A 27,189-nucleotide genomic window follows, 5' to 3' on the forward strand; every position below is an offset into this window, starting at 1 on the left:
GAGGGATCCTAGGGAAACCCTCCTGGGGAATAAAACCCTGCTGGAACGGATGTGTAGCTGGATGGATCAAATCGTCCTTTGTATGCCGCTCTTCAATACGGGAAGGAACTCACAGGTTCTAGCCGCGGGATCCCGAAACTGTCTGGACTCCAGAGTGTCGGGAGGAAGAGCCTAACGAAGGTTCTTGAAGGGCCTTGGATGACGGGAGTAAATGGGAGGATAAGACACAAGGGTAGCGTCTGGGGAGAGAAGCGACGCGCTGAGCTTTGGATCCGCTGGGCCATATCCGGAATCCCCGGAACAACGTAATGACGTCAGAGGACTTCTGACTTCCAAAGCGGAAACGCTGCACCGCTATCCCGCGTAAGAGGAGTCATGTTGGAAGAAGGAAAAGTAGACAATGCTCGCAACCTGCAGCGTTGCCAAAGAGAGCGGCGGCGCCAACGAGCCATGACACCTTGATGAACTCAGCAACTACCAATCACATTCCTTTAATTTCTAGGCAAGATCCTTGAAAGAACTGTAGCTGCCCAACTCAAAGCAAACATCAATGCCAATGGCCTACTACAGACATATCAACCAGCTGCAGACCCTTATGCAACACAGAGTCAGCCACTATCTAAATGGTAGACTCCTATGGCGAAACAAAAGAAAGAGTCTAACAAGTTACTGACAAGTGCAAAGTTTTATTTAAATTAAAAGAAAAACACCTAACTAATCCTATCACTATGAGGGAAGTTCCCTACATAGCAAAACTAGAACTAAGGGTGCACGTCAAGTCCAAAGTAAAAGTCTTTCATCCAAATCCTAACCACCAACTGGCCCTACCCCTTTTGAAAACGTCTAACTATAGGAAAATAGGAGGCTTGCGCAACAGTCTATGTGGGCTTCTGCCTGGCCCAAATTGTAGTAGACTTGCTCACATTCTCAAAGCTCTATAGCTCGCAATGGTATCGTTTTCACAATCTGCAGATAGTCTCTTCGTAGAGGTTATAATTATCTTCTGTATGGGATTCACTCTACCCCCGTGATAAAGAAAAACTGGTTCTTCTCATACTTTTCTCAGATTTTATTTTCAACTGTCCAAATCCCTTCAGGATTGCCTGGCAATACACTTCTCAGCCTCCCACCCTCGGGTATTGGGATTTCCCTTAAGTCCTGTGGTTCTCTCGTTGATTTCTTAGTTTCACAATTGCAATATTCAATACCCTGATGGGCTGTTCCAGCCTTGACATAAAATGTTCACATCTCTTTCACTAGGCTTTAGTGGGGCTGCGTGCCCATTAGCTTATTTCACTTTCTCGTACCTTTGGCAGCTATTCCAGCATAAATATACAATGTTTGTATCCTTTTCCCCTCTGCTTTAGTGGGGCTATGTGCCCATGGGCTTCTTTTTCATTCTCATACTTTTGGCGGATGTTCCAGTCGTGACATACAATGTTCGTATCTCTTTCACACTGTTTCCTGTACTTTCAGTGTTTTCGGTACTCTGTGAAACCAACCGTTCTAGAAGTTACTTGCATCCCCAAATCGACATCAGCTGTGTTCCAGATGGTGATGCTTTCACCAGAAGAGGTGCTTGTCGGGTGGAGCTTTGTGATCCAGGCTCCTCTCCATCTCTTGATCTCGGCGTCCATTGCTGGGTCTGTGGCCCAACACTGTTTGTCAGTGGTCGTGCCAGCAGAAAAGACGCTTGTATTCCCGTTGAGTATCGTTCCTTGACCAGAGCCTCTTACTTGGTCAAGGCATCTGCCATCCTGCCTCCAGCTAGCGGGTCTCTCTCCACTCAAACCACTGCTGGCTGCATAGCTCAACATGGCTCTGCCGCTCCAGGATGTTGTAGCTACACATTTTGCCTCTGCGTAGCAGTTGCTCTCCTCCCTCTATTACAGTCTGCCTTGCATTCAGAGGGCCTCATCACGACTTTGGCAGTATTACCGCCGGCGGTATTAGCCCTACCGCAGAACTCCCTGGTGCTAATACCGCCGGATCACGAGTTCAGTGGTAATATTAATCCCCATTGAGCCCATTCGGGAATGCCCCATTCCCCATTGGGCTCAATGGGGAATTTTTGCGCTCTTACCGCCGGCGGATTTCCCGCCGGCGGTAATAGCGTGAATTTTCAGCGGATTTCCGCCCAGCTCAGAGCTGGAGTGAAATCCGCCGAAGTCCTGATTTGGCGGACCCTTAAATCCGGTGGTAATAGCGCTACCGCCGGATTTAAGGGTTACTGCCAAATTCGTGATGAGGCCCACAGTCCGTTCTCTCTTTATAAATGCCATATGAAAACAAGGAATTATGTCTGTCTTCCTTGATCATGGCCTTCAGGCGATGTTCATCAATACCTGAAGCCAATAGAGTTGAAGAAAGATCTTTGTTAGTTATGGTTGTAATGGGGAACGTCAAAGTCTTTTCCACATCCATATATGCAGGCAGGGTGGTTTGGACTTGGAGTTCCTTATTGGAAAGCAAGGCCTTGTCCCCAAGAGGGGAGTCATGCCCACTGAGATACCACTTGCCCAGACCCCTAGGTAGGGTCTTGCTTAGCTGGCTCACCTCCCTAGCATCAAAAGGGGTGGCTCCCGTCTGGGGAGAAGGGACGAATTATCAAAAATTGTCACGTACCTCCCTAGAATGGGAAGTGGGAAACAACTTAAAAAGTTCAAATTGCATTGTTCTTACCCCTTTAGGTGCTCTACTGAGAAACAAAATGGTTGCAGATCTAAAAACCACCTCAGAACTCAGGCATTGAAATATTTTCTCAGACTCATCCAGGTTAGGGGAGAGTGGTCAGTCAAAAGCCAGAGCCTCCCTCCTGTGTGATAATAGCGTAAGTTCAGGTTTGCCCATATGATGGCTTCGGCTTCAAGTTCCATTGTGGCAAATGACTGTTCACTGGAGAACAATTTCCAGCTTGTGTATAAGACAGGATGTTCCAATCTGTCATATTGTTGGGACAACACAGCTTTGAGTCCAACCTTAGAAGCATCTGTCTGAAGAATACATTATTGGTTGAAATCAGGCATCTATAAGATAGGTTCCTGCATAGGATTTGTTTGAGGCTTTCAAAGCTTTGTTAGTCTTCACTCCCCCAGACCAGCTTTTGGGGATGCAAGTTCTTGAGCTTGTTAGTAAGAATGGCAGCCAAGGTAGAATAATTTGCAATCCAAGGAAAGCATGAAGCTCTCTTTTTGTTTTTGGTACTGGTGTTGCATGTACTGCTCTGATCTTTTCTGTCTCTGGTTTATTCAGTCCAGTTCTCACAAAATAGCCCAAGTATTTTACAGCCGACTTGGCCAGGTGACATTTTTCTGGGGTGGCTGTTAAGCCTGCTCTCCAGAGGGCTCTCACGATAGCACAAAGATGGTGAGTGTGCTCGGGCCAGGTCTTACTATGGATGATGATTTCATCTAAATACGCTCCAGAGAAGCTAGATTATGGTTTTAGTAATGTATCCATCAACCTCACGAATGTGGCAGAAGCACTTTCTAACCCAAAAGGCAATACTTTAAATTGAAAGAGTCCTTGTGAGGTGGAAAAGGCATTTTTCCCCCTCTCGGAGGAGTCGATGTGCACTTGCCAATAACCTTTGGTTAGGCCTAGTGTTGATATGTATTTGGACGATCCTAGCTTCTCAATGAGCTTGTCAATTCTGGGCATAGGGTAATTATAAAAAGTGTCAATGGAATTTAATTTCCTAAGATCTATGCAAAATCTCCAGGATTTATCCGGTTTGGCTACCAGCACAATGGGGGATTACCACCGACGCTCTCAGGGCTCAATGATGTTGGCATGAGCATCTCATGGAGTTCGGTTTCGATAATTTTCGTCTTTGCCTCCGGGATCCAGTAAGGTTTAAGATTCACTGTTTGCTCAGCTGGAGTGTGGATATAGTGAATGAAAATGTGCACTCTACCTGGTTGCTCAGAAAAGACCTCTGGAAATTGGTCTAAAAGGTCTGTAAGGTCTTCCTGTTGGGACAGTAGTAGATGCTGAGGGATTAGCTGTTGGTTGAGGCCTGTAAGGAGGGTGGCCATAGTCACCGTAGAACTGGTGCTGAGTCCCCAGAGGATGGGGGGCGGGTTGGGTGGGTCTTAATGGCACCGCCATCCACCGTTTCAACATTTACATGACCCCACTTGCCAAACTCATCAAGTCGTACCAAATGAATCTTCACATGTACAGTGTCAGCACTCAACTACAACTTAAACATCAAGGCCTGCATAACACACATCCACAAGTGGATATAATAGAACATTCTATATTTCGGGCAACGTTGACTGAATTCATATGAATGAATTCTGTTAGGCAAGACTGTATGCAATACCTTGAGGGAGACTGCACAAGCCTTGTCCTCTTGGCAACAGCAACCCAACCTTTGGTATAAGTATGTACAACACAAGTTGGTAGAGTGACTGAGCAGCCAGGCTTATCTCAAGAGGGGTCAATGTGAGCTGTAGGGTTGTAACATAGAGTTTCACAGTGACAAGTATCCAAATAACACTTACACTCAAGGTTTCTTGATTAAACAATTATTTATTTATTTAACAGTCAGTTTGAATAAGCCTTCTTTAGAAGGGAGAAACATATGTAACATTTAAATATACTTCACAAAAATACACACTCTCATTTTTAGTAAATCAGTAGATACCCATTTGGGATGGCACAGAGACACTTCCTACGCCCTCAGGTGAATTAAATAGTTTGGACACTGTGGATATTGATATATCACTGCTACATTTAGAGCAATACTGAGTTTTGTATCATAAAGGAAAAGGTTAAGAAGGAAACAATGGTTTCTCCAACAAGTAAGTACTTTAGAACCCCCAGTGCAATGTTGATTAACCCTTTCCCAGCAATACAAGTAAAGAATGTATGACTTTTGGAGGGACAGATCAAAACACAAAGTCAGACGTTAGAAGAGTCTTCAGGGAGCCAGGACAGCCAATGCCAATTGAGCAAAGTCTAGGGGAGCTTAGGCACTTCTTGAAGGTAAGTAAACAGTCTTGCACAATGTTATAGAGAGTTTTTGTTAAAAAAGAATCACTGAAGGGCCACACGGTAGGTGTCTTGTGATGGGCAAAGCTGCAAGCGACTCTGGAAAAGGCAGCAAATGCAAGTCTCAACTGAGAGCTACCAAGCAACACAACAAGAGGTAAGTACACCTTAGTTTACAGTACCTTAGGTCTGAAGAAATTAGTTCCAGCTGGCGTCTGTTCCTGTTGTAGTATAGCAGATCCTGTTGTTCCTGGGCCTCAGTCGTGGGGACAAGAGGGAGGATGTCTGGGGACTCCTTTGCTATGATTCGAAGGTCGGCAGCAGCAATGGGTAAACTTCAGATCAGCAGCACTTCGGGGTTTCAGCTACTCAGCAATAGCACCACCGCGGTTCTTGGACACAAGGTGGATTTTCCTCGCTTTTGGGGTCCAGCACTCTGTTGAGGTGGCTCAGCCTTGGTTAGTCCTGCTGCGAGGGAGTCCGAAGGATCTTCCTGGAGCTCGGGTCTGACTTAAAAAGGATGCACTCAATTCTGGTGTTCTTCTCCCTGGCACTCGGTTCCTGCAGCAGCAAATGGAAGTACAGCCAGCAACGAGAGGATTTCCACATGAGTTCATCTTGGTGTTGATTGGTCCCACCAACCCCAGGGGAGAAGGTACGACGTCCTTTCATCATCTGCCTTTTCATCCCCAGGCTTTTCAAAGTGCACATTCCATCGAATGTGCTCATCAAATTTTTTAGGGGGGAGGGGTGGGAAAGGGCACATAAGGGTTTGGGCGGGTGGCCAATGGCAAGAAATAAGTGTGGGAGGTGGGTTTGGGGGGTACCCCCCCCCCAAAAAAAAAAAAAAAACATGAGCACATTTGATGGAATGTGCATGTAAAAGCCTGGGGATGAAAAGGCAGGCGATGAAATGACATGGAACCGGGGAGAAGTCGTCCTTTGCAGGGCTTCTCTAGTCGAGGCGAATTCTAAGCTTCAGCACTGCAGCAGGGCTTCATTGGGCAAACCAACAGTCTAGGTATTGCAGCAAGCTTCTCTTCCAAGTTCTTCTTCGGATTCCTTCGTCCAGTGGTCGACTCTGCCTTCCTTGCAAAAGACTACCCTTTTATGCAAGTTGCTCCCATTCATTCGCAGCCTAGCTGTCACTCACACAGCAGGTGGCTGTCCTCCAAGGACAGCCAGCCAGCCAATCATGTTTGGGTGCATTCCTATAACCAAGGGGATTAAGCCCAGGGAGTTTCGGGAACCCCCCTCACTTCCTGCCCTGCCAGACATGCTGGAGCCAGAGGCGGGCTTCACCAGTGAATCCAGCCAAAGACAAAACAAACAAAGGGGCCAAACCTCAAGTAGGACCTTTTCAACAAGAAATGGCAAAAAAAGAAGACCCGGGCCATCTTGACAGAATAGGCACTGAATGGGAGCACCACCCTTCACCCACCCAAAAAGAGAAGCTCTTACAGTCAATGCTGGCTCTTACAGTCAATGCTGACCTTTGTTCTTTAACATCAGGTTTATGCTGAAAAATGCCTTTTACCAGCTGGGCCCGGTTGCTAATTTCTGAACGAATCGCACTGGTGGTTGTTGACAATGGCCTATCCGGGTTGCTGCAACAGCATCTACTTGGGCCTCACCTCCTGAGCCCTGCACAAAACTGGAGGGTGCAAACACATGCAGTATGAATGATCTTTGATCTACACAAAAATGATCACATCAACCTACTCCCCCCCACCCGCTTTAAAGGCACTTCACTTCCTCAGCCCAGGGCTACCACTCCAAAGGTTTTTGCAACTGTGCTCTAGCACCTTGAAGCGTCTCTTGTGCTATATGGAATTACCAATAAAGATCTCAAGACCAAATAACCAGACAGACTCGGAAAATATGGCAAAATACTACTTTATTCTCAGTTAAATAAAGCAGGGCGAACTGACAACCAATGGACTGATGCTCGCACACTCACTCATAATCTTGATTATACAGGGGCTATATACTCTAATATGTGTCCTCTATGACGTCATCCTATGTGGCAAACTGAAAAAACCTATTGAAGGGAAGAATTGGTTAAGGAAACATATGTACCTATGGCAGACATAGCGGTTATTACTTCATTGGCTGCACCTTATCTGTAGGGCACGCCTTCAACTACTTCTAAATATGTATAATACTGATTATGGCAGAGAAAATGGCAGCGGATTGGTCTATGCAACATTGTATAGCACGTTGCCCCATAGACCCTCTGATTGGTTGGCATGCTCAACCAACCTTGGACTCTCGGCTCTTTAGCAGCAGCACGTAAATAAAACAAAGCCCAGGTGCTCGAGTCACGTCAGATTACTACCCACTTTCCTAATCAGTCCAGCATATCTCATCAGTCCAGCCATAAGCCAAAGTTTCCCATCTGTAGTTGACCTTGTAGTCTTCTCTCTGTTCTAGAATATTAGAGGGAGTGTAAGCACATCATTATCATCATCCGAAGCTTAATGAATGGCCCTTGTTTTCGACTTCTGAATCACGTGTTACAAGACTGCAAATGTGTCAATTTTCGAACTCTTATTTACTGTTATTTGATTTACTTATACAGGGTGTTCTTGCTCCTTTTGGCCTCTAGCGACTTGCTCACTCCATCTGGTATAGACCTTATTCATTGTTAATTGTCCAATACTTGACTCTTGCAAATGTTTTCTACTTTAATCTAAGAGAAATATGTCTTACGTACATGGCTTATCCGGCTGGCTCTCTTTGTGCCGTGCAATTATTCCTTAAAATAGCATCCTTGATCCCACGTCAACATAGACTCCTCTTTATCCTGCACAGAAAACTGTTTTTCCAACGTCTCCTGACTCTGAATCCCTGGTCTGTTTCTGAGGTAGCTGAATTTCTGAGGTAGCTGAATTTCGGAGGTAAATTAATTGAGTCTTTTACACAAGCGCAAGTCCATCTTCCTATCATGGCCATCCTTGCCACATTATATTTTCCTCTTTAGCAAGCTTCTATATGTCTCATCTACCTTGTGTTTCTGCGTATTCACACTTCTTGGTCAGCAAGTTACTTTATCTTCTTTGTATGTATGATTACTTTATTATTTTGTACATGTTTCTCTTGTCACTTCAGTTACATAGTTATTCTTAAGTATTTTCATATAATTTCAGTATGTCCTCATATATCTTCTTCATGACATCCCTCTGCCCTTGCAATTTTCGCACAACGCTACATGATGTCCATTGGTGCGTGCTGACATCCTTCCACTGTTTCAGTACGAGGGTACATTTGAAATGGTTGACTAAGTGCATATCATCTCTCATACACTCAATGTGGTATAGGGACAACACAAAGGGTCCCACATAGAGCTCTTCTACTGCTGTTCCAGTATAACAGTGGTGAGGGGGCGGGAGCTAGAGAAAGCGCATCCAACTGCTCCTATACACAACTCTCAGCCACCAACCATTTCTATGAAACTCCAGTAACCATCTTGCTATACACAAGCATAGTACAAACACTCCTGAGGGTGATCCCTCCAGAGACATTGTCTAGGGCTCTGGGGTGGACTCCTAAACAGAATCTCTTGTTGGAAAATGATTTACTGAAATATCAGAGGGAGCGACAAACAACCTGCTCAAGGTTGTGCAAGACATGCTATCCTCATTTTCAAATGTTCATTTGTATCGTTAAATCTGTTCATTCTCTCTCCCCAGGTCGAAGGCAGGGTAAACGCTATAGAAATGATCATGAACAAGCCATTCAAGTCTCACCTAAGGACAGGAACTCTTCCTCCAGCAGACAGACAGAAGGAGTGCTGAAGAGCTGGGGAGCTATCCTGGGGTGCACCGCTTGCTCTGCAGCTTCTAGTGTGGTGAAATCCATCAATCGATAGCTCCGATTACTGCTTTCAGATACAGGCTCTGTGCAAACAAGAAGATGAAATGAGTAACTCCATCACATATAACCACATCCCAACTCTCTTCCTTCTGAGAACGTGGTAGCTCCACAGATATATTTGCAATATGTGGACAGCAGGGGGTTAGGCTAATGTCTGACAACGGATGTAGGCAGGAGAACAGAGACATTGAAGAGGAACAAGAGCTATTTTTAAACACAGATGAGCAGATGCGAAGACAAAGATGGGCATTGGACTATTATCAGGTGCAGATAAAGGAATGCGATTATTAAGGAGGATCGGAAGCATGTGCTCACACAAAAGCAGAGAGATGGCATGCTAAAGAGGGCCATAGGGCTGGGATTCGACTAGGGTAGGGAGGCCGGGTGGTAAGGTGAAACAGTGGCTACTCTGCCATAGAGGCCTAGAGATGGGGGTCCAAAGGGAGATGGGCCTACAATAAAACACTGGATGGGAGATGGAGTATTAAAAGATGGATGTGCACAAATATCGGTCACAGCTATGCAGACGGGGTATTTAAGTTAGATGTGCGTTTGATCAGACCAAGGTCTTGAGATGGGAGCACGAAAGTGGCATGTGGGCAGGTTACCATCAGATACAGTTCATAAGATGGGGGAATTAAGGTAAAATGGAGGGCTTATATCAGAATAGGCTGGGACAGGTTTTTCAAGAATAATGGAGATTATACTCATACAATATGGAGGCTATTAAACAAGACAGGTTGTCTGGATCAGTTAAACAGAGACAAGGCTAACCCCTGATAGATCAAGTGAAAAGGGGTTCTAAAGAGGATATGAAATACAGATCGGGAGATTGTCAGACAGGTGTTGGAAAACAAGCAATATATAATACCACAGGTAGGGACATGGGGTATATTATCTGGGAAATGGGGGCAATAATTATATCAGACATATTCGGGGCACGGGGGAATAACTAGCATGTCTTTAAAACATGTATTACTTTCTCTTTGTTCAGAGCCAAGGGTGCGTGAGCTGACCCACAAACATGGTCTTCCTCCTTCTGGGAGCTGTTGTTTTAGAGGGCCCTGGTCGGACATAGTGGAATCATCAGAATCGGTGGTGTGGACTGCATAGCAGACGTGGGCAAAGGTTCAAATAATTTCAGACTTAAATCCTGACTGTGTGCAGTTGGAAAATGAAAACAGGTGGAAGCTCCACTCAGGAGCTTATTTACCATTTTGCGCTGCAAACGCAGAATGATAAGACAGAGGTCGTTCTCAGTCCGCATGTAAATGCTATCCTGAGCTCCACGTTTTCCTTAAGTAGACTCTTGATATACACACAAGAGAGACGTCACCTTTCCCCTTTTCCCAAAAAAAAGTGTCAGCAATGAAAGCTGGAGTGATGGTGTTCCTGAAGTGACATGTACCTTTCATCTCTGCCATTTCTACTGGCTCAGCCACAGGACTCCTTCCATCACTGTCCCCTCCCACGATCCGGCGGTACTGGGCGAGTTCCAGAGCCAGGTTATCATTCGCCCGCAGAACTTCAGCTGAGAGTGGAAGGAAGAGAACCATCAGAACTGAACATGTATCAAATCATGAGGATGCTACTGCCCACCAGCAGAAGTTGTCATGAGCCCAATAATGAACCCCCGCCACCCCAGTGCCTTTCCACCAGTCCACATATAAGCGAGGTAGGGTGGATACGAAAGGGAGTCAGTGTGCTAGGCTATGCACAAAGGGTGTGTATTCTGGAGTCCTGAATTCAAGCTCGTTCTGTCACTCATACCGTCCCACTGCGAAGTTTGGGACACCACTCTGCATCAGCTACGGACCTGTACATCAACAAGGGCTTACAATCTGTATCGGGGAGCTTGAGAGTGAGACGACTGCCTGTTCCCTGATTGCTACCTGGAGGAGGTATGTCACTCAGGGCCAACTCCTTCTGTCCCTAAATATGTCCTGTTTGACAAGATTGTCCCACAAGTCCGTTTGCAGGACCTCGCGAGTCACTGTTCTCATTAGAGGAGCAAAGGGTACTGCTGGTTAATAGCTTCGTGATCATCATTTGCAGAACTTTCCCAGAAAGGTAGACGGGAGCTCGCAGTGAGGACGGCAGAACACATGTGAAGTAAAACCCCACACCAGTGATGCCATGTTGGAGTCAGACAGCTCACAGATGGTGGAATGTTATTTTGTGTCCAGAGCTGCAGTCTGCGCCAAATTACAAAAAGGCACACATGGGAAGGTTGTATTTCGACCAGGCTCCAGCCAATTACAAGGCTGGTCCCTTGCCCCACAAAAGTGCTCCCGTTTCCCCTATTAAGACTTCAATCACAACCTAGGAAGGAGTGCAAAAAAGAGGCAAGGAGGCAACTAAAATCTGGGAAGTTGGGGATGTACATCAAGAATGTGAGAGGAGAAAGAGACAAATAGCCGAGAAGTAACATGAATGAGGAGAGAGGAGGAAGGAGACAGAAGTGATAGAATGCGAGACAGAGGGAATGGTTGCTGAGGGAGCATGGAAAAACCAAAGAGAAAAGGAGGGAGGAGAAACAAGAAGTGATGGTTGCTGAGGGAGCAAAGAAAGACCAGAGAGAAAAGTAAGGAGGAGAAACAAGAGGTGAAGGTTGCTTAGGAAGCAGGGAAAGACCAAAGAAAAAAGGAGGGAGGAGAAACAAGAGGTGAAGGTTGCTGAGGGAGTAGGGAAAAGACCAAAGAGAAAATGAGGGAGGAGAAACAAGAGGGGAAGGTTGCTTAGGAAGCAGGGAAAGACCAAAGAGAAAGGGAGGGAGGAGAAACAAGAGGTGAAGGTTGCTGAGGGAGCAGGGAAAGACCAAAGAGAAAAGGAGGGAGGAGAAACAAGAGGTGAAGGTTGCTGAGGGAGCAGGGAAAGACCAGAGAGAAAAGGAAGGAGGAGAAACAAGAGGTGAAGGTTGCTTAGGAAGCAGGGAAAGACCAAAGAAAAAAGGAGGGAGGAGAAACAAGAGGTGAAGGTTGCTGAGCGAGTAGGGAAAAGACCAAAGAGAAAAGGAGAGAGGAGAAACAAGAAGTGATGGTTGCTGAGGCAGCAGAGAAAGACCAGAGAGAAAAGGAAGGAGGAGAAACAAGAGGTGAAGGTTGCTTAGGAAGCAGGGAAAGACCAAAGAGAAAAGGAGGGAGGAGAAACAAGAGGGGAAGGTTGCTGAGGGAGCAGGGAAAGACCATAGAGAAAAGGAGGGAGGAGAATCAAGAGGAGAAGGTTGCTGAGGGAGCAGGGAAAGACAAGCAAGAGAAGGAAAACAGTAGAACACCAAAAGATGGAAAAGATTGAGGAGAACAAAGAAAAACGCCTAGTAAAGACAAACGCCTAGGGAAGAGACAAGAGTAGTAAGGAGAAATGGGTAACATCAGAGAGGAGGAGTGGAGAAAGATACAAGTGAGAGGGTGAGAAGTATAGAGAGGGGGCGGAGAATGCCCAGAGGGGAGCAATACATGCTGGTAGACCCCTAACCTGGATAAATATTGTAAGCCAGAGAATAATAGAAATAATAGGAGGTGGTAGGTTCAACCCATCGGGCGAGAAAGGACAAAAGAGCAAAGAAACTGGCCCCGGACTGTGGGCGGTCTCGTTCACCATGGCTCAAGAGCAAGTGAGGCTCCAGCCCAGAGAGGCCTGAGAAGAACTCTGAATGTGAGGCTAGCTGGTAGAGAGCGACACGCTGGCTTTGGTGGAAACAGAAAGGCCACCAGTAAGAATGTTGAAACTTGCTAATATCAAGAAAGAGAGGAGACACTGAGTCAGAGTGAAGCTCTTTTACTAGCAACACGACCAGCTGGCCGCCAAGTACACCCACCATACTTGACAGTGTGGAACCAAGGACTGCTTCCCCATGACCTTCCTAGAGTCACCAGAATCAGAAGGCATTGCCTGAGGTGGACCATGGGTGTTGATGACCATTTACAGTCCTTATTCCTAGGTGCTGCTGCAGAGCACTGTGGGATAGTTTATACTTTGCTATTGTCCTCTTTGAGGCCTGTGTTCTCTTTATTTCTAGGCATTGCACAACCTCTTTTCAGTGCAGTGACATCACCGTCAACAATGTGTCCAGGGTAGGGAATCTGCATGAATTTTAAAACCATTTTTGTTGATTTGAATTAACTCCATGGAAGACCCTACATCAACTGTAACAGAGCTCTAATTGACCCGCACAACAAATACAGAGGGTAAACACTGAATTGTCAAACCCTCAGAGTTATAAAGAAAATCAGCGGCAGGATTAAAATAGGGCCATGGATACAGTAACAGATAGAGCCATCTGTGTTAGGAGTCCGGGATGCACTAAGCTTGGATCCATGGCATGTACAGATTGTCAGGATTTGTATTCAAGCTCTAGTGTAGAAGTTGTATGTAGACCCTGTCCTAAGCAAACAGGGATCCTTCAGCTATCTTTCCTCACCTAGGGGTAACACTGGTTTGAGGCATCATCAGAGAAGCAAATGCTGATGTTCATTCCTGAGAAACCCGAAGTCCCTCAGGGACAGGGTGTTCCAGGGAACCCTGATTCCTGCAACAGTCTCACCACTGGCTGTGTGGGCTTCACTGGCTGGTGGCAGCCTTTATATCATTATAGAGGGTGTGGGGAGTTGGAGGAACTCCACAGACTGCCGTATTAAGTAAGCAAGATACAGAGGACTGGGTTGACCCGGCCTCCTGAAGATGTGGGCCCATAGGGTTAATGGAGAGTACCTCTAGAAGCCTGGTCCATGCTCAAAGAGAAGTTGATCAATTCAGTTCATGAGCTTGTTTCGTTGCATTTTGATGCATGTGCTGCAGCAGACTACATTGCCCAGCAACCCACCGAATGGGGAGAGGTTGTGGGCTTGCCTAGCAAGTAAGGCATAAATTCGGGTACATGCGCCAAGGGTGCCAGAGAGACATGAGCGTTTTGCCACAATAACTCACAACCCTGTGTAGTCTCACACCTGGCTAGCTCTGTTTCACAGAATACTACACAAGGAAGTGGAGTACCCAGTAGACCAGAATATAGAGGCAAGTAGTGGGGCGCTCGCCAACCAGGTACTCCAGCACCCGAACTGGGGAAATTGTGCATCCAGCAGAAGAGACTGCAGAGTGATGCAGAGCTGCCAAGTTCCACCTAGGACATTCCAAGATGTTTATACAATCTTGTGGGTCTAATTAAACCCTAATAGAAGCCATTTGCTCATTGTTAAGAAATATGTTCTTCTTTGCTGCTTACCTCCGTTAGAATTCTATGGGACACCCTTTCTTTTTGCTTTGTTTAGACTGCTGATCTGACATTTTAAAGATAAGAAAATCCTTCTGCTTTACTTCCCTTGCTTTGTGCAAATTCTTATGGGGAAACTGAGAAGTCCATAAGACTATCACTGCTGAGAGACCAAATACAGTGGTGCAGGTAAAAATGGTGGTAATGCGGTCGTTATTTTGTTACTGCCATATTACCTCTGCATTACCACACTCTTGTACTATGAGTTTGACGGTAAAGGGGGAGATTTACCTCCACGAAAAACCTAGAGATGAATCCATCACCTTATTCGGTGGTAAATCCACTGAATTTCCATGGAGTCCCATGGACTCAAAAAGTGGGAAATTGCACCTGCGTACAACCACTTGAAATCCTGCGGTAAATCCAGAGGACCAAGTGGTGGTAATAGTCATTGCGCCTGGTGGTAATTTGGCAGATTTACTGTCGAATTGCCACCAAACTCATAATGAGGCCCAACATCTCTCTTCGAGGATTTCTTGGATTTTTAAGCTGCACACATTCCCTTAAAGTGGACTGCAGTTAGGATACTTTGTATCCTCATAACGTTTTATTTTCTAAGTTTGTGATCACAAATGCAATGTGTTCATGGTGGTTTGATGGCAGTGGATATTTGTCTAGCATGTTAATACTCTAAAAGGGCCATGCCACGAGATTTCCACCTGTCCTTTGGCCGTTTTGTACTTTGGCCTCTTCCTGTCCGCTCAGGTGTGGAATTAACATCTATGGCAAGCCCTTTCTCGGGCAAAGCCTCTGTTTTCTGAGCAAAGTGGCAGTCAATGTGGGTGGGCGGATGTGGGAGCTGGGACTATCCGGTCTCAGTCCACATTTGTGCCCTTGAGTGTTTGTTGCTGCGCAAAATATAAGGCTAGTGGCTGTTTATGATTGGACAGTCCCAGCCAGTTTGAATGGTGCAGATCCTTACCATTGGTGGACATGATGGTGACTTCAGTACAAATCCTGTATACAAGGAGGACTCCTGCAGCCAATACGGCAGATCATTGTTGGAGCCAAGACACCTATGAAGAAATGCAGCCCACTGAAAACCAGAGGACGACCCTTGCAGTTGACCAACATTGCCTGCAGCAAGTGCCAGAGAAGCCCTGCTCCTCTGTCCTGACCTCAAGAAGGCCCTTGTCAGTCCGTTGACCCCTGGACCGGTTGGAACAATCAGTCTCGACCCCTGCTCGTGGATACAAGCCTGCTGAGCCTTCTGAAGTATGCCTGGACCCCTGGTGAACTGACTCGCTCGCTCCTGGGCAACCTCACTACAGCTGTCGCCGTTCCAAGTGCATTTTTCGGAACTTGGAGGATCTTCAACTTTTGCTACAAGACGCCGTCACATGCATGTTCAGACTTCTAGTTCAAACAGAGGTTGTGCAATGTCTGTTCCTTTGTTAGCCAACTGAAGATCGCCTGTCACCACCTGATGAGGTGAGTCCCGTTGAATCCTGTTTTCTGCACTGTGAGAAATCTGAATGTGTCTCCCTGACTAGTCCAGAGGGTCTGTCATTCAGGTGGCCAGGACACGGCCATCGCTATTGGATCCAGTTCCTGGGGGTGGACCAGTGAGGGAGGATCACCCGGAGGTGGAGTGGAAGTGGGACACCGAATGGTGAGACACAGTATCCCCCGTCTTATGACGCCTTTTCCCCAACCTACCATGTAGGATACGCAAACACTTTATCCTCCCTTTTCCGACGCAAACACTTTTGCATATTACGAAGGACGACGGACTAACACTCAAGCCATTTCCCTGACATGTCCCAACACCAGGGTCAGGCAAAGTCAGGCAATTGACCAGAATCGCACACAGCTAACAGCCCTTTCCCGTTCCCACAGGGATAAAAGGCAAAGCACAAGAGCACCATACGAGCAAGGCAGACCGCACGACGTGAGAGATAACTCAGCACAGCAGTTCAACAGGAGGAGTAATGCCGTGCATACCGGTGACAAGGAGAGAAGCGACCTTCCCCTTTCCGACCAAGGGCAGTGAAACCTCTACAGAAGGAATTGTGAGACCGTGAACAATAGCCAGCGTGTGTTGCAGCAAATGTCAACGGTACATGAGACCCTTCTCTGCTGATAACCAAGCCGGGGAGAGACGCTTGTCTCTGTGGTACCAACCTTGAGTCCAAAAAGAAAGAAAGCCCAGCAGATCATCACACCCGGTGAGTCGAGGGGAGAGTCAATAAGAAACCGAACTGTGTTGAACGAAAAGTAGCAAACAGCTAATTGAACTGTGAAAGCATAAAGAGCTATTGATGCTAGAAGCGGGAAAACCAGTAACAGGGGAGTCAGGCACCATGTGGGTGCTCACTCAGGAAAGCTCTGGGCGATTACCCGATTGTTAAAACTACCAGTACCAGAAAGCCTTGGGAAAGACAAGAAAAAGGGTCAAAGTGGTCATACAGGGGTCTTATAAAATACTCTGTACAGTTGAAATTCTTTGACCGATAGATAATTGTGAAGCTAACGGAAGTGAATCCTGCATCGTAAGAGTTGAATGGAAAAGGCACGATTGACAAGATTGTGAAGAGTGAACCCGAAAGAGGGATGCCGATAAAGAGGGGGCGAAGTCTAAAGTCCTCATATACAATGTGTTGACAAGAGTGAACCTGGTCGAGGGATGTCCACAATGAAGCATATAAAAAGACATTAAGATTCGAGAATATTACCAAGAAAATTGCATTGAAAGCCACAGTGAACCCGATCGAGGGAGGCAAATAGTCAAGTCAGATCTCAACCCGGAAGAAAGGGATCCAAGGGTGAGATGCCAACACCCACCGACCTGTGAATGCAACAAAGCAAAGTACAAGAGGGAAAGCCTTTGAATGCATGCCATGCCAGAGTGAACCCGACAAAGAAAAGCTGATATTCGAGAGGGGTCTGAGCCCAGAAGAGGGGGAACCCAGGGATGAAGAACTATCACCCAAATAAAACCAGAGAAGAGCTTTAGAACTTTTTGTTGAACCTTTGTTCTGATACTTTCAACCTGTCAGGCCCTCAAAAGCAACAAACCAAAGCTATCGGAGTGTCCTGGTATCATTAAGGAACTTTCTAGGGATCTGCGCTCGGAAGAGGAGGATCCAAGGCTGAAAAGCATCACCCAACGTGCAAACAGAAAATATTTTTTTTTTGTTATTTTGAACACATCAGGCCCACGGCAGCAAGAGACTTTTGGTAGAAAAGTGACTTAACCACCGAAGGTCCTGATTGCTGAAAGCGGAACTGTTGGTTCGTGCTGGGAAAGCTTGAGCGTTTGCTGTGCTCCCAAATTTTACCTTATCCTGTTCTTAAAACATGGGGAAGGGAGATTCCGACTACCGCATCCTGACTTATTATTTGTGAACACTTCCTTCTTTCTTAAGAACAGTATCCCACACTTCTTTTTTTTTTATTTTGACAGGGCGCCACTCGGACAGCCTTATTATTGTTTGATTTGTCGAAGCTTGCTCCCATCTTAGATTTAGCTTTAGATCAGGCGTTTTTCCAACTTACCTATAGAGTTTAATAAACACCCTTGACTGTGATCACTTGTGTCTGTCTTTACTGTTGCCACCACAAGTTCCTTACAACTCCCTGGAGGTCTCCTGAGATTGCCTGCTCTGAAGAAGTCTTCTTCCTTTTTTTGAAAGAGTAACCAGCTGCGTAGTCTCTAGAAACATAATTAGCGTGATCAACCAAAACTTAATCCCATACACGAAAATGACCTCTGCACCTACGACCACTGGGGCTCCCTTGACCGGAGCAAGCATGGAGGTACATAACCCCAACAGATTCCAGAACCTCTTCTTAAGTGGTCTTTGGGAAAATCAGAGTAGGGGTAAATTCACATACCTGTTTCTTTTCCAACCGGGCCTCCATAGGGTCAAACGGGCGTAAAGTCCTGGCCCTATCTGTCCCTTGCCTCACTCAAATTGGTGTTTGTTCTAGTCAAGGATCTCCCGTCAACCCTTTTCTAGAGTGGAAGGATGGAAAGAGATGTTTACTTGATCTTTCCCTAACCTTTGGAACATTGAATCACAACCACTGGCATCGCTCAATCCAATGGTGAACCTACCTGAACAGTACGACCTGTGGAACTGGTCACTCTGGGCACTAGTCCCCATTCCATCTCAGGGCTGGATTAAGTAAGTGTTAGGGTTTTTCTTAAGTGTTTTACCATGTTTTCTAACTGATTACTTATCTGTATAGCACAGGTTGTGTATCAATTGCTTTTTTATCTTCCACTGACATTACCACATACGTTTATCGGGCTTATTGCTGATAACTCTGCCAAACTGTTGCTTAACTGTCCTTACGATAAAGTGTTGGGGTTCTCGCTAGAATCCCCATGGATGAATGTGTATATGTTATGTTGTGTTGTATTGTGTGACAATACTTATCTGAACGTTTATTTGCTTAAAGTGCATTTTAAAGGCCTAATAAATCATTGTATATTTTTGTACTACTCTGTCTAAACAGAATTATTGGAGTGCTCTGTGTGTGTCTCATTGTAGCCCTGGACCACTCTAACCCCTCCGCCCCCCTGTCCTTAGCCTAAACCTTGACGTTCTGCTACCTACCCTGAATGGGTTTGACCAGATTTCAGTGTCTGTCCTGTTCACCATAATAGGCTGGCCTCCCAAAATTCACCACCAGGATTGATTTTGGATATCCATCTTAACACTCATCAACCAATCATTGACCTCAACCATTCAGCAGATATTGAAGGAAATTAACAGTCATAAGTTGAACGGCCTATCCTAGGAGGGAAAACAAGAGCACAGTTTGCAAGAGCCAACGAGAGACAGACTTAGAAGACACCCAACAGCCTGATGGAAACTGTTAGGAAAGTTTGCTTTTTTCTGCTTTCCCTCCATAGACATAAACGGAAAAGCCTGTTCCCCAACTTTTTACTGTTGTTTTTTTCCAGACCAGACGTTACGAGGTATCTAAAGCCTTTTTGCTTCACTAACCTTCTCTTTGAAGACACTAATCAGCCCCTATGGCTACCAGTGAAGAGGAACTTTGTTCCCGATTACCAAATTCCTTGTTTGTTTTACGTTGAAAGCATCACTTTACAGTGAAGTACGGTACGAAGTGTGGCAGAGCACCACAACAAATAACCACTCTGCTCACCAGTAACATTCCAAGGGTGTTTATTTAAAATTACAAGTGGTTGGTTTAAGGGTTTCTCTGGCAGTAGTCCGGGTTAAGTGGGTTCTTGGGGAATTGGCACTATGTCCATGTCTTATCGCAACTTCCCTGGCCTTTTCCCTCCTCTCTAGCCCAGGTGTCAGTAACGGGAGGTTAGTACTGGTCAACAGTAACACATGTCTGTCTGTTTGCTATCTAATACTGGTGGTGATTTCCCTAAACCAACGGCTGAGTAACTCCCTGGGGATTTTCTATACTTTCCCTAACCTATCCTGGTTAGTACTATATGGAGTTAGGGATGGTGCCTTCTATCGCCCAGTGTCACTCTCACTTCTTGCATGTCCTGCTCATTCCTGACCCTTTTCTATACTGGACTCTTAAAATGTTCTCCTCTCTCCTTCTGTTGACCCTCTACTTTCACACTCCGCCTACCTCCACCCTTTGATATTTGTTCTCTTCCCATTTCTAAACTACTTCTCTCACTATGGTTGTTACTTCCTACTACCTCCCTTGTTGTCTTCTTCTCCCTCCTGCTGTTAGCCCCCCCTATCCTCCAGACCTGGTTCCTGTCTCCTAGGGGCCAAGCACAATCCTCTGCGGCACCTTCTTTCCTCCGAGCATACCGGCTCCTGTGGAGACTTTGTGTGGTCCGCAACCATCAAACGGGGTCATGAACACATAGGTCTTTTGATCCTCCATCCCGAAGGACGGACGCTGCATGGTGCGCGACCATGCTGTATGGTCCTATTTTCTAAACCGCGGGTCGTGCACCTCGATAGTGTTTGCGTGAGTCACAGGCATTTGAGTAAGGAAGTGTGTACTGCTCCTAGTCGCCTCTTCCACTTCTCAGTAGTTAGGGATTTCTGGTACTCGCAGTCCAAATTTTCCAAAACATTTAGGGATCTTTGGATTTTCTGTCCTATAGCAATACCTGCATTTGTAGGGGTACTAAGGTCTTTATTCTTCGTCCACCCATCGTCGGGTTTCCCCAGGGACTGGATCAATATGTGTCTGTTGTGTCCTGGCCACGTGAGAAGAGTCCTTGATCCAGTATTTTGAGAGAATCATAGCTGATTCTCCACAGCGTGCACAGAAGTAATTGGATTTTGTAAATGTGGCTTGTTATACCATTGAAAATTAGACCAGTTGTTTATTGATTCATGCATGTTTGGAATGTATAAGTTTGAACTCAAGTGTGCTCAAAGCCTGGTAGCCCAAGCTCTGGTGTTGAGGAAGCAAAGCATTGCAAAGGGGTTGAGAAATGAGCATATTGAGTTGTTTAATTGACTTCTGATGGTTGGGCATGGAGCTAGCTGGGGTAGGTTGAAACTAAGGATAGCTCCTGGATGGTGAGGTTAGATGTGTCCATGGAGGGTGAAGGCTGCAGTCTAGGTGGTATCTGCCAGACCTTGAGTGAGGCAGAGAGTAACAAAGTCAACTCCCTAGGCTCCAAGCACAATGACTTCTGCAGCAAGCACTGGACCAACCACTACAGGGTCATTGTGTGGAGCAAGGACCCATAGTTGAGGCTAGCTGATCTTCCATTGGAATAACTGTGCCATTTGGGCTACGATTTGTACATTCCTGACAGGGCAGATCAAAAGTAAGGGGCTCGGAGGAGGGGCAGCTGCATTGGAGTCAATCATTATTAGTGATCGGCTGCATTATGGGGTACAATGGATTGACTCTTTCAATACACACATATACTGTTACTCATACTAACATAATTCGGCATCAACCTGCATCCAACCATTATTTTGGTTGGCTGAGTAAATCAACCTTTCAAAAAGAAAATATTTTACAAGGATAGTGAAAAACAGTGAAGGAACATTAAACATTTATTTTACACAGTATAAAGATTAAAACATTGGAAAACACTATTTACAATAGCAGCAAATTTGATAGTCAGTCATAACATATACTTAAATCTTGTTTGACTGAGATGGAATAACAATCTTAACAAATTGAACTAATGCAATTTGAATGGACGTTTTAGTGAGCAGATAGTTCCTTTTTCTTCTTTAGTATGTAGAGAGAGGAAGTTACAACATTTGTTAAAAAGTTTCTGCCTGGTGAAACTCAAGGCTGGACATTCGGTGTTCTTCCTAACCATATTCTTTCTAACAACATGCTGCACTATGTACTGCGCTTTTTGTTTAAAAAAGGTCCAAACGCTAATTCACACTCATATACTAACCTAGGCCTCTGGTGATGGTCCATTGTGTATGGGATTATCTTGCCTAACCCTATCTCAATTCCTTATGTTTAGACTTAGGCCTTCATTATGAGTTTGCCGGTACCCTGCTGGTAATTCCGGCAGCATACCGGCAAACTGACCCTACCGTCTCAGCGGCCCAATATCCTGGTATTACCTGGAAATTATGGGCAGTGGAGACAGCAGTAAGTTCCCATTCCATGGAGTCCGATAGGACTCCGTGGGATGGGATTGCCTGAATCACTGGCACCAGTATTACCGGTGCCGTTAATTCATGCATTTCTTTGCTGGTATGTACATGATCTAGCAACAGGTGACACCTGCCGGGAGATCCGTGGCCCCCACTCTCTGCGATCTATAAGAAATTGTGTTACAATGTGTCCAGGAGGAGGAGAATCTTAAAAAGGTGCATTAACATTGATAGTCATGTTTCTTCATACATCATACATCACCAGGGTTTTTCAGTACAAACAAAATGATGCCAACAAGTTTATGGGTCAAGTTAATTTATCTCAGGTCGAATAATTAAACTGGGTTACTCGACCTGCAGGTGTGGCATGATTCTAAAGATTTTTCGAGGCATGAATGTAGCTTTCATGCCCTGGTGCCGGGGCAGACATGTGGTTTAATGGCCCGCCAGACCAAGCTTTGTAGTCCTCTAGCGATGCGACGGCCTCAGCTCGGGCTGTGGATGCTAAAGCCATGTTCGACCAGGGGTGCGAATAGTTTTCTTTTTTTCCTTCTGACGGGAGATGTGCTCAGCACAAGCACATCTCCCGTCGGAATGAAAAAAATGGCTGCCGCCATTAAAATAGAAAAGGGACTATGTCCCTTTTTGGATGACCGTGGCCATGGAAAACAGGTTCCAAAATGGCCACCGTCAACTGAAAAGGACCTAGTCTCTTTCATATTTTTGTGGCGGCAGCCATTTATATTGACTCTTTTTTTTTTTTTTTACACCACGGGTGGTGAATGCACAATCGCGCACAGGAAAGGCAGATTGTGATTGGCCAATTCGCCTTTACCGGGTGTGACCATGAAATCATCCCCCCTGGTGACACATCCACAGATTCTAGACATTCACCTTAATACTTTTAAAGACAGAGGGCTTTCTGTCGGGTAAGTGGTCAATGCCACATGACAAACTTGTTCTCTGTATGACCATGATGGAATAAAGCATTAACTGCAGCTTCCAGTGGTGTATCTTTTCTCTGTGTGTGCGAATGTCTCCTGCGTGTACTGCGCCTGTTCTTTAATGGTTTCTGTTGTAAGTGTGAGTGAAATGGACTGTCCTGCCTCCCACAATTTACCTCGATGTACAGTATCTCTCCAGCATATTTCACAAGGACATAATTGACAGAAGAGGAAATAGGTAGCTTCCTTTGCTCCCTGCATGACCCACATTGCTTGACTAGACTAGCCAATCACCCCTATCACTGGGTGAGTGAAGACTAACATGTGTAGGGTGCACATAGAACACTGCCTCTTGGTGATGAATTGCCCATACAGTTTCACTAGCCAGGGTGAAAAAGATAAGCTTTAAGGTGGAGCACTATACAGTGCACAATACACACTGAATCCCCTGTGGCGGCTGCTAGCAGGTGGCATTGTTACCCAACACAACGATACTCATTTTATAGACCCCGGAAGAGGCTGAGTGAATATGCTGGAACTGTACCTATGAATGTAGGTTACAAACAAACCATTGCAATGGATTGAATGTGCTATGATATGATATATGATATGATACTTTATTTATAGCGCGCCTATACACAAGTGTTTCAAGGCGCGACGAGGCAAGGGAGGTGAACAAAGGAGGACAAAACAATGATCTTACTAGGCCAAGTGACACTGAGATCGCGCAAGTGCAGGGGAGAGGGAAGGGGAAAAAGGCGAGGGGAAGGGGGGAGGAGTGCGAGACATAGAAAAGGAGTGCGGCCAACAGGTGGCAGTGCAGGGGTTACATGCAGACAACAGGTGTTAGATAAGTACAAATAGGGGGGCTGTAGGGTGGCAAATACAGTCCCAAGTGCAGGTTTGCCAGGAGGCGGTGCAAGTGAGCAACTGGGAGGGCAGGCACCTTGGCCCAAGGTTCAGAGGGTAGACAGGTAACCAGTGCAATATCAGACAGGAGATCAGCAGGGAAGAGAAAGGTAGAAGGCAGAAGCAAAGAGGAAAGTCATGAGCTGCTTCCGGAACCGGGGATGGTTCTGCTCAATTTTCAGGGAGGCAGAGTGGCTGTTGCAGAGGGAGGCGCTGGACGAAGAAAGAGATCTGCCCCCAGCTTGTTGCTTAGAAAAGTGACTGACCCTCAGGGAGTTGGAGGATGAGGAGCGAAGAGCACGGGAAGGAAGATACTTCAGAAGAGAAAGCTAGAGGTATTTTGGTCCCAGGCACCAGAAGGCGTTGTGGACAATGCAAAGGGTCTTGAATGTGATACTTGCAGCCACTGGGAGCCAATGGAGAGATTTCAGTGCTGGAGAGATACAATACCTGGCCAAGGACAAGTCTTGCAGTCCTGTTCTGGATGGGTTGCAGAGGACGAAGAATGGAGGCAGGTAGATTTAAAAAGAGGCTGTTACAGTAGTCAAGCCTAGAGAGAACCAGAGCTCTGGAGACAGTGAGCTTCTGGGGGAAGGAGAGGAAAGGAAGAATACCTCTGAGGAGGGGAAATTGGAAGTTTGACTTCTTAGAGAGGTCGGAAATGTGAGGAGAGAAGGAAAGGGTGGAGTCGAAGATATCCCTGAGGTTCTTGGCCTCAAATGTGGGAGCAGGAAGAGGGCCAAGGGAAGCCAGCCAGAGAGTGGCAGGAAAGGGGGGTGCAGGTGTGCCAATGAGGAGGATCTCTGTTTTACTGGAATTCAGGCATAGATCATTGGTGGCGCACCACTCCTGGATTGCAGACAGTCAGGGATGATAGAAGGAAGAGAGGTGGCAGAGGGGAGCCTGAAGGCAAGCTGGGTGTCATCCGCATAGCACTGGAAGTTGGAGCAGAGAGCAGCAATGCGGTGGGCAAGAGGTGCCAGGTATTGATTGAACAACCAGGGAGAAAGGTTAGACACCTGGGGAACACCACAGGTGGAGAGAGAGATAGAGGGGAGGAAGGGCCCAAGTTGGACCTGGGAGGGTCGGTCAGAGAGGAAAGAAGTCAGCCAGGTCAGAGCCTGATTAGTGATACACAAATTATCACTGAGCCGGTTGAGCAGGATGGCATGGTTGACTGTGTAGAAGGCAGACGAGAGATCCAGTAGGATGAAGACAGAGTGGAGGTTAGAATCAACATTAGAGAGCAGGTCTTCACGGATGTTCAGGAGAGCAGTTTCTGTGTTCTGACTGCTCTGAAGTCAGATTGCTGGTCATGGAGGCAACCGGCAGATTCGGTGTGAAGATTAAGCTGGGAGATGGCCAGCTTTTCCAGGAGTTTGCCCAGGAAAGGAGTGATAGAAATTGGGCAATAATTTTCTGGGAGGGAGGGGTTGGCTGAGGGTTTCTTGAGAAGAGGGTGCACAAGAGAGAGCTTCAGGGGGCAGGGGAAGGTTGCAGAGGCAAAGGAGTGGTTACAGAAGTCAGCCAAGGCTGGAGCCAGGGTGTCAATGTGGTCCTTGATGGTTTTAATGAGGTTTTCATCGATTGGACTTGTTTACCAACCTCATCAGGGGAGAAGAGGGGAAAGGAAGAGAAGGGAAGGGGGTAGCTGCAGGGAGGCCAGAGGAAGAGGAGAGAGTGGAGGGAGAAGCAGCAGAGGCCGAGAGGGTGGACACGACGTCCTGGGTTTTAGAGATGAAGTGAGAAGCCAGGGCCGTACTGAGGGCCTGGAAAGGGATAGGAGAGGTAGATATTGCGTCAGGATTGGCCAGCTTCTTGCAGATTTTAAAGAGTTCTGCCGTATTGTTACATGCTGCAGAAACGCAGGCCTGGATGTGAGCTCTCTTCTTAGTGAGGACAAAGAGTCGGTATTGCATGTGGAGCAGGCGGCAGGCCAGTTTGTCAGAGGATGTACAAGATGCCAACCATTTCCTCTTAGCCAACCTACACTTGCTTTTAAGGGTGACGAGGTCTGAGTCGTACCAGGAATTGCACTTGATTTTAGGTTTCATGCGTCAGCTTTGATATAACTGTGCAGTGTGGTTTGTGCACTGCCTAACAATCTCTCAAGTTTGGTCTTAGCACACCACATGCATAATTGTATGCACCCTGTGCACCCTTCTTGCACTGCACCATACATTTCTGTGGTGCCTCCTTGCTTTCACAGGTGATGAGAGAAATTGAAAAATATATATATTTTTTTTTATTATTGAATTAACCAACACGGTTTTTACAAGATGGATTGTTTTAAGTTTATGTCGTTGTCTCTGTTTAGATTTATTCCATGTCTTTGTCTGGAATTGCTAAAATCAAGTCCATTATTTTGGCTGTAGCGGTCACCCACGCTGTCTTTTGTCCTCCAATCAATCTTCACCACCAGAGGTCTTCTTCAAAAATGTAAGCTGAGGCTAAGATGTGCTTCAGATAGGGTTTCCTGATGTTTTCCACCCCTGAGCATGATAGAAGCCTCGTTGTCTCTACATCATTTGGATTTTTGCAGAATCTACATTTATTTGAACTCGCCATGCCTCTGATGGCTAGAATTTCATTTGTGTGGAGGAGATTTAGTCGTGCTCTTAAAAAAGTGTTTCTCAACTTTCTGTTTGGATATTTGCCCATGAAAGCTTGTAGCACGTGGAGTTTCCGTGTTTCAGGCGGGAGGTGCGAGACCAGTTTGTATGTAACTGCTAGGTCACACGTTCCGATCCAGTCTAGTTCATTCATTTTTTTTTTATCCTTGTTGGGTTTTCGATCAGATCTTGTTTTGAACATTGGATCTCTAGCAATTTGGCTTCTTGTTCTTCTACCCATTGATTTAGGACTGTGCAGCGTCTCCCCCTCAGCTCGTCATTTATTGCCGCCAGTAGCTTTGGGCAATTTTCCAACACGAGTTTTCTGTATAGCATCATTGTATTCCTTTCCACCAGTGATTGTAATGACAACTGGCTCAATTTACGCCTTATCAAGACCAGTGGCGTAGAATTTGGCAGATTGAGCACTTTCCTTCAGAAGTGGCTCTCGAGTACTTTCCAAATCTTTTTAGGTAAGCTTGGCATGGCTTCCACTTGGTGTCCAGTCAAATGGTCGATAATAAAAGATCGAATGACCATTTGATCGACAGTGAAATGGTCGGAAAAAAAAAGGTTGAATTTTTTATTTATTTATTTATATATTTTTTTAGTTTTGGTTGGTTAAAAAATATTTTTAATAAAGAAAACGGCAGGTTGCGGGGGGAACCCCCCATAAAAAATAAAAAAATAAATTAAAAAAATAAATCGACCATTTTTTTCGACCATTTGACTCGATCAAATGGCATTCGATCCTTTGGTTTTCGACCAAATGACTGGTAACCCTTCCGCTCCATACAAGATCGTTGGAACAACCTTTGCTTTATAAAACTCGATAACTGGCACTAGTGAGAAGCGGCCGAACTTCTGGTCGATGGCTTTTTCCTGCGATGTTAAACTTTTTATTTTTTCTTGTAAGGTGTTTTGCATGGCCTTGTCCTGTTGTGAGCTATCTAACATGATTCCAAGGTACTTAAATTCTGTTACCTTCTCAATGATTTCGCCATCAAGACGCCAGGTGAAGTTGTCTGCTCTTCCTC

The 27,189-nt window shown here is 45.9% G+C and overlaps 1 protein-coding gene across 1 annotated transcript in view; it reads right to left on the reverse strand.

Moving 5' to 3' along the window:
* The window catches only part of GGA2 (golgi associated, gamma adaptin ear containing, ARF binding protein 2), a 336,280-nt gene that overhangs the window by 101,916 nt on the left and 207,175 nt on the right, over nt 1–27,189 (reverse strand). Inside the window, exons 10-11 of the mRNA XM_069647399.1 lie at nt 10,283–10,405; nt 8,748–8,897 (exon numbers count right to left, since the gene is read on the reverse strand). Of these exons, the coding sequence (XP_069503500.1) occupies nt 8,748–8,897; nt 10,283–10,405 (273 nt within the window). The remainder of the gene's footprint in view (nt 1–8,747; nt 8,898–10,282; nt 10,406–27,189) is intronic.

This window comes from Ambystoma mexicanum, chromosome 2q (genome assembly GCF_040938575.1).
Source record: "Ambystoma mexicanum isolate Mex_15411 chromosome 2q, UKY_AmexF1_1, whole genome shotgun sequence".
Classification (NCBI taxonomy): Eukaryota; Metazoa; Chordata; class Amphibia; order Caudata; family Ambystomatidae; genus Ambystoma; species Ambystoma mexicanum.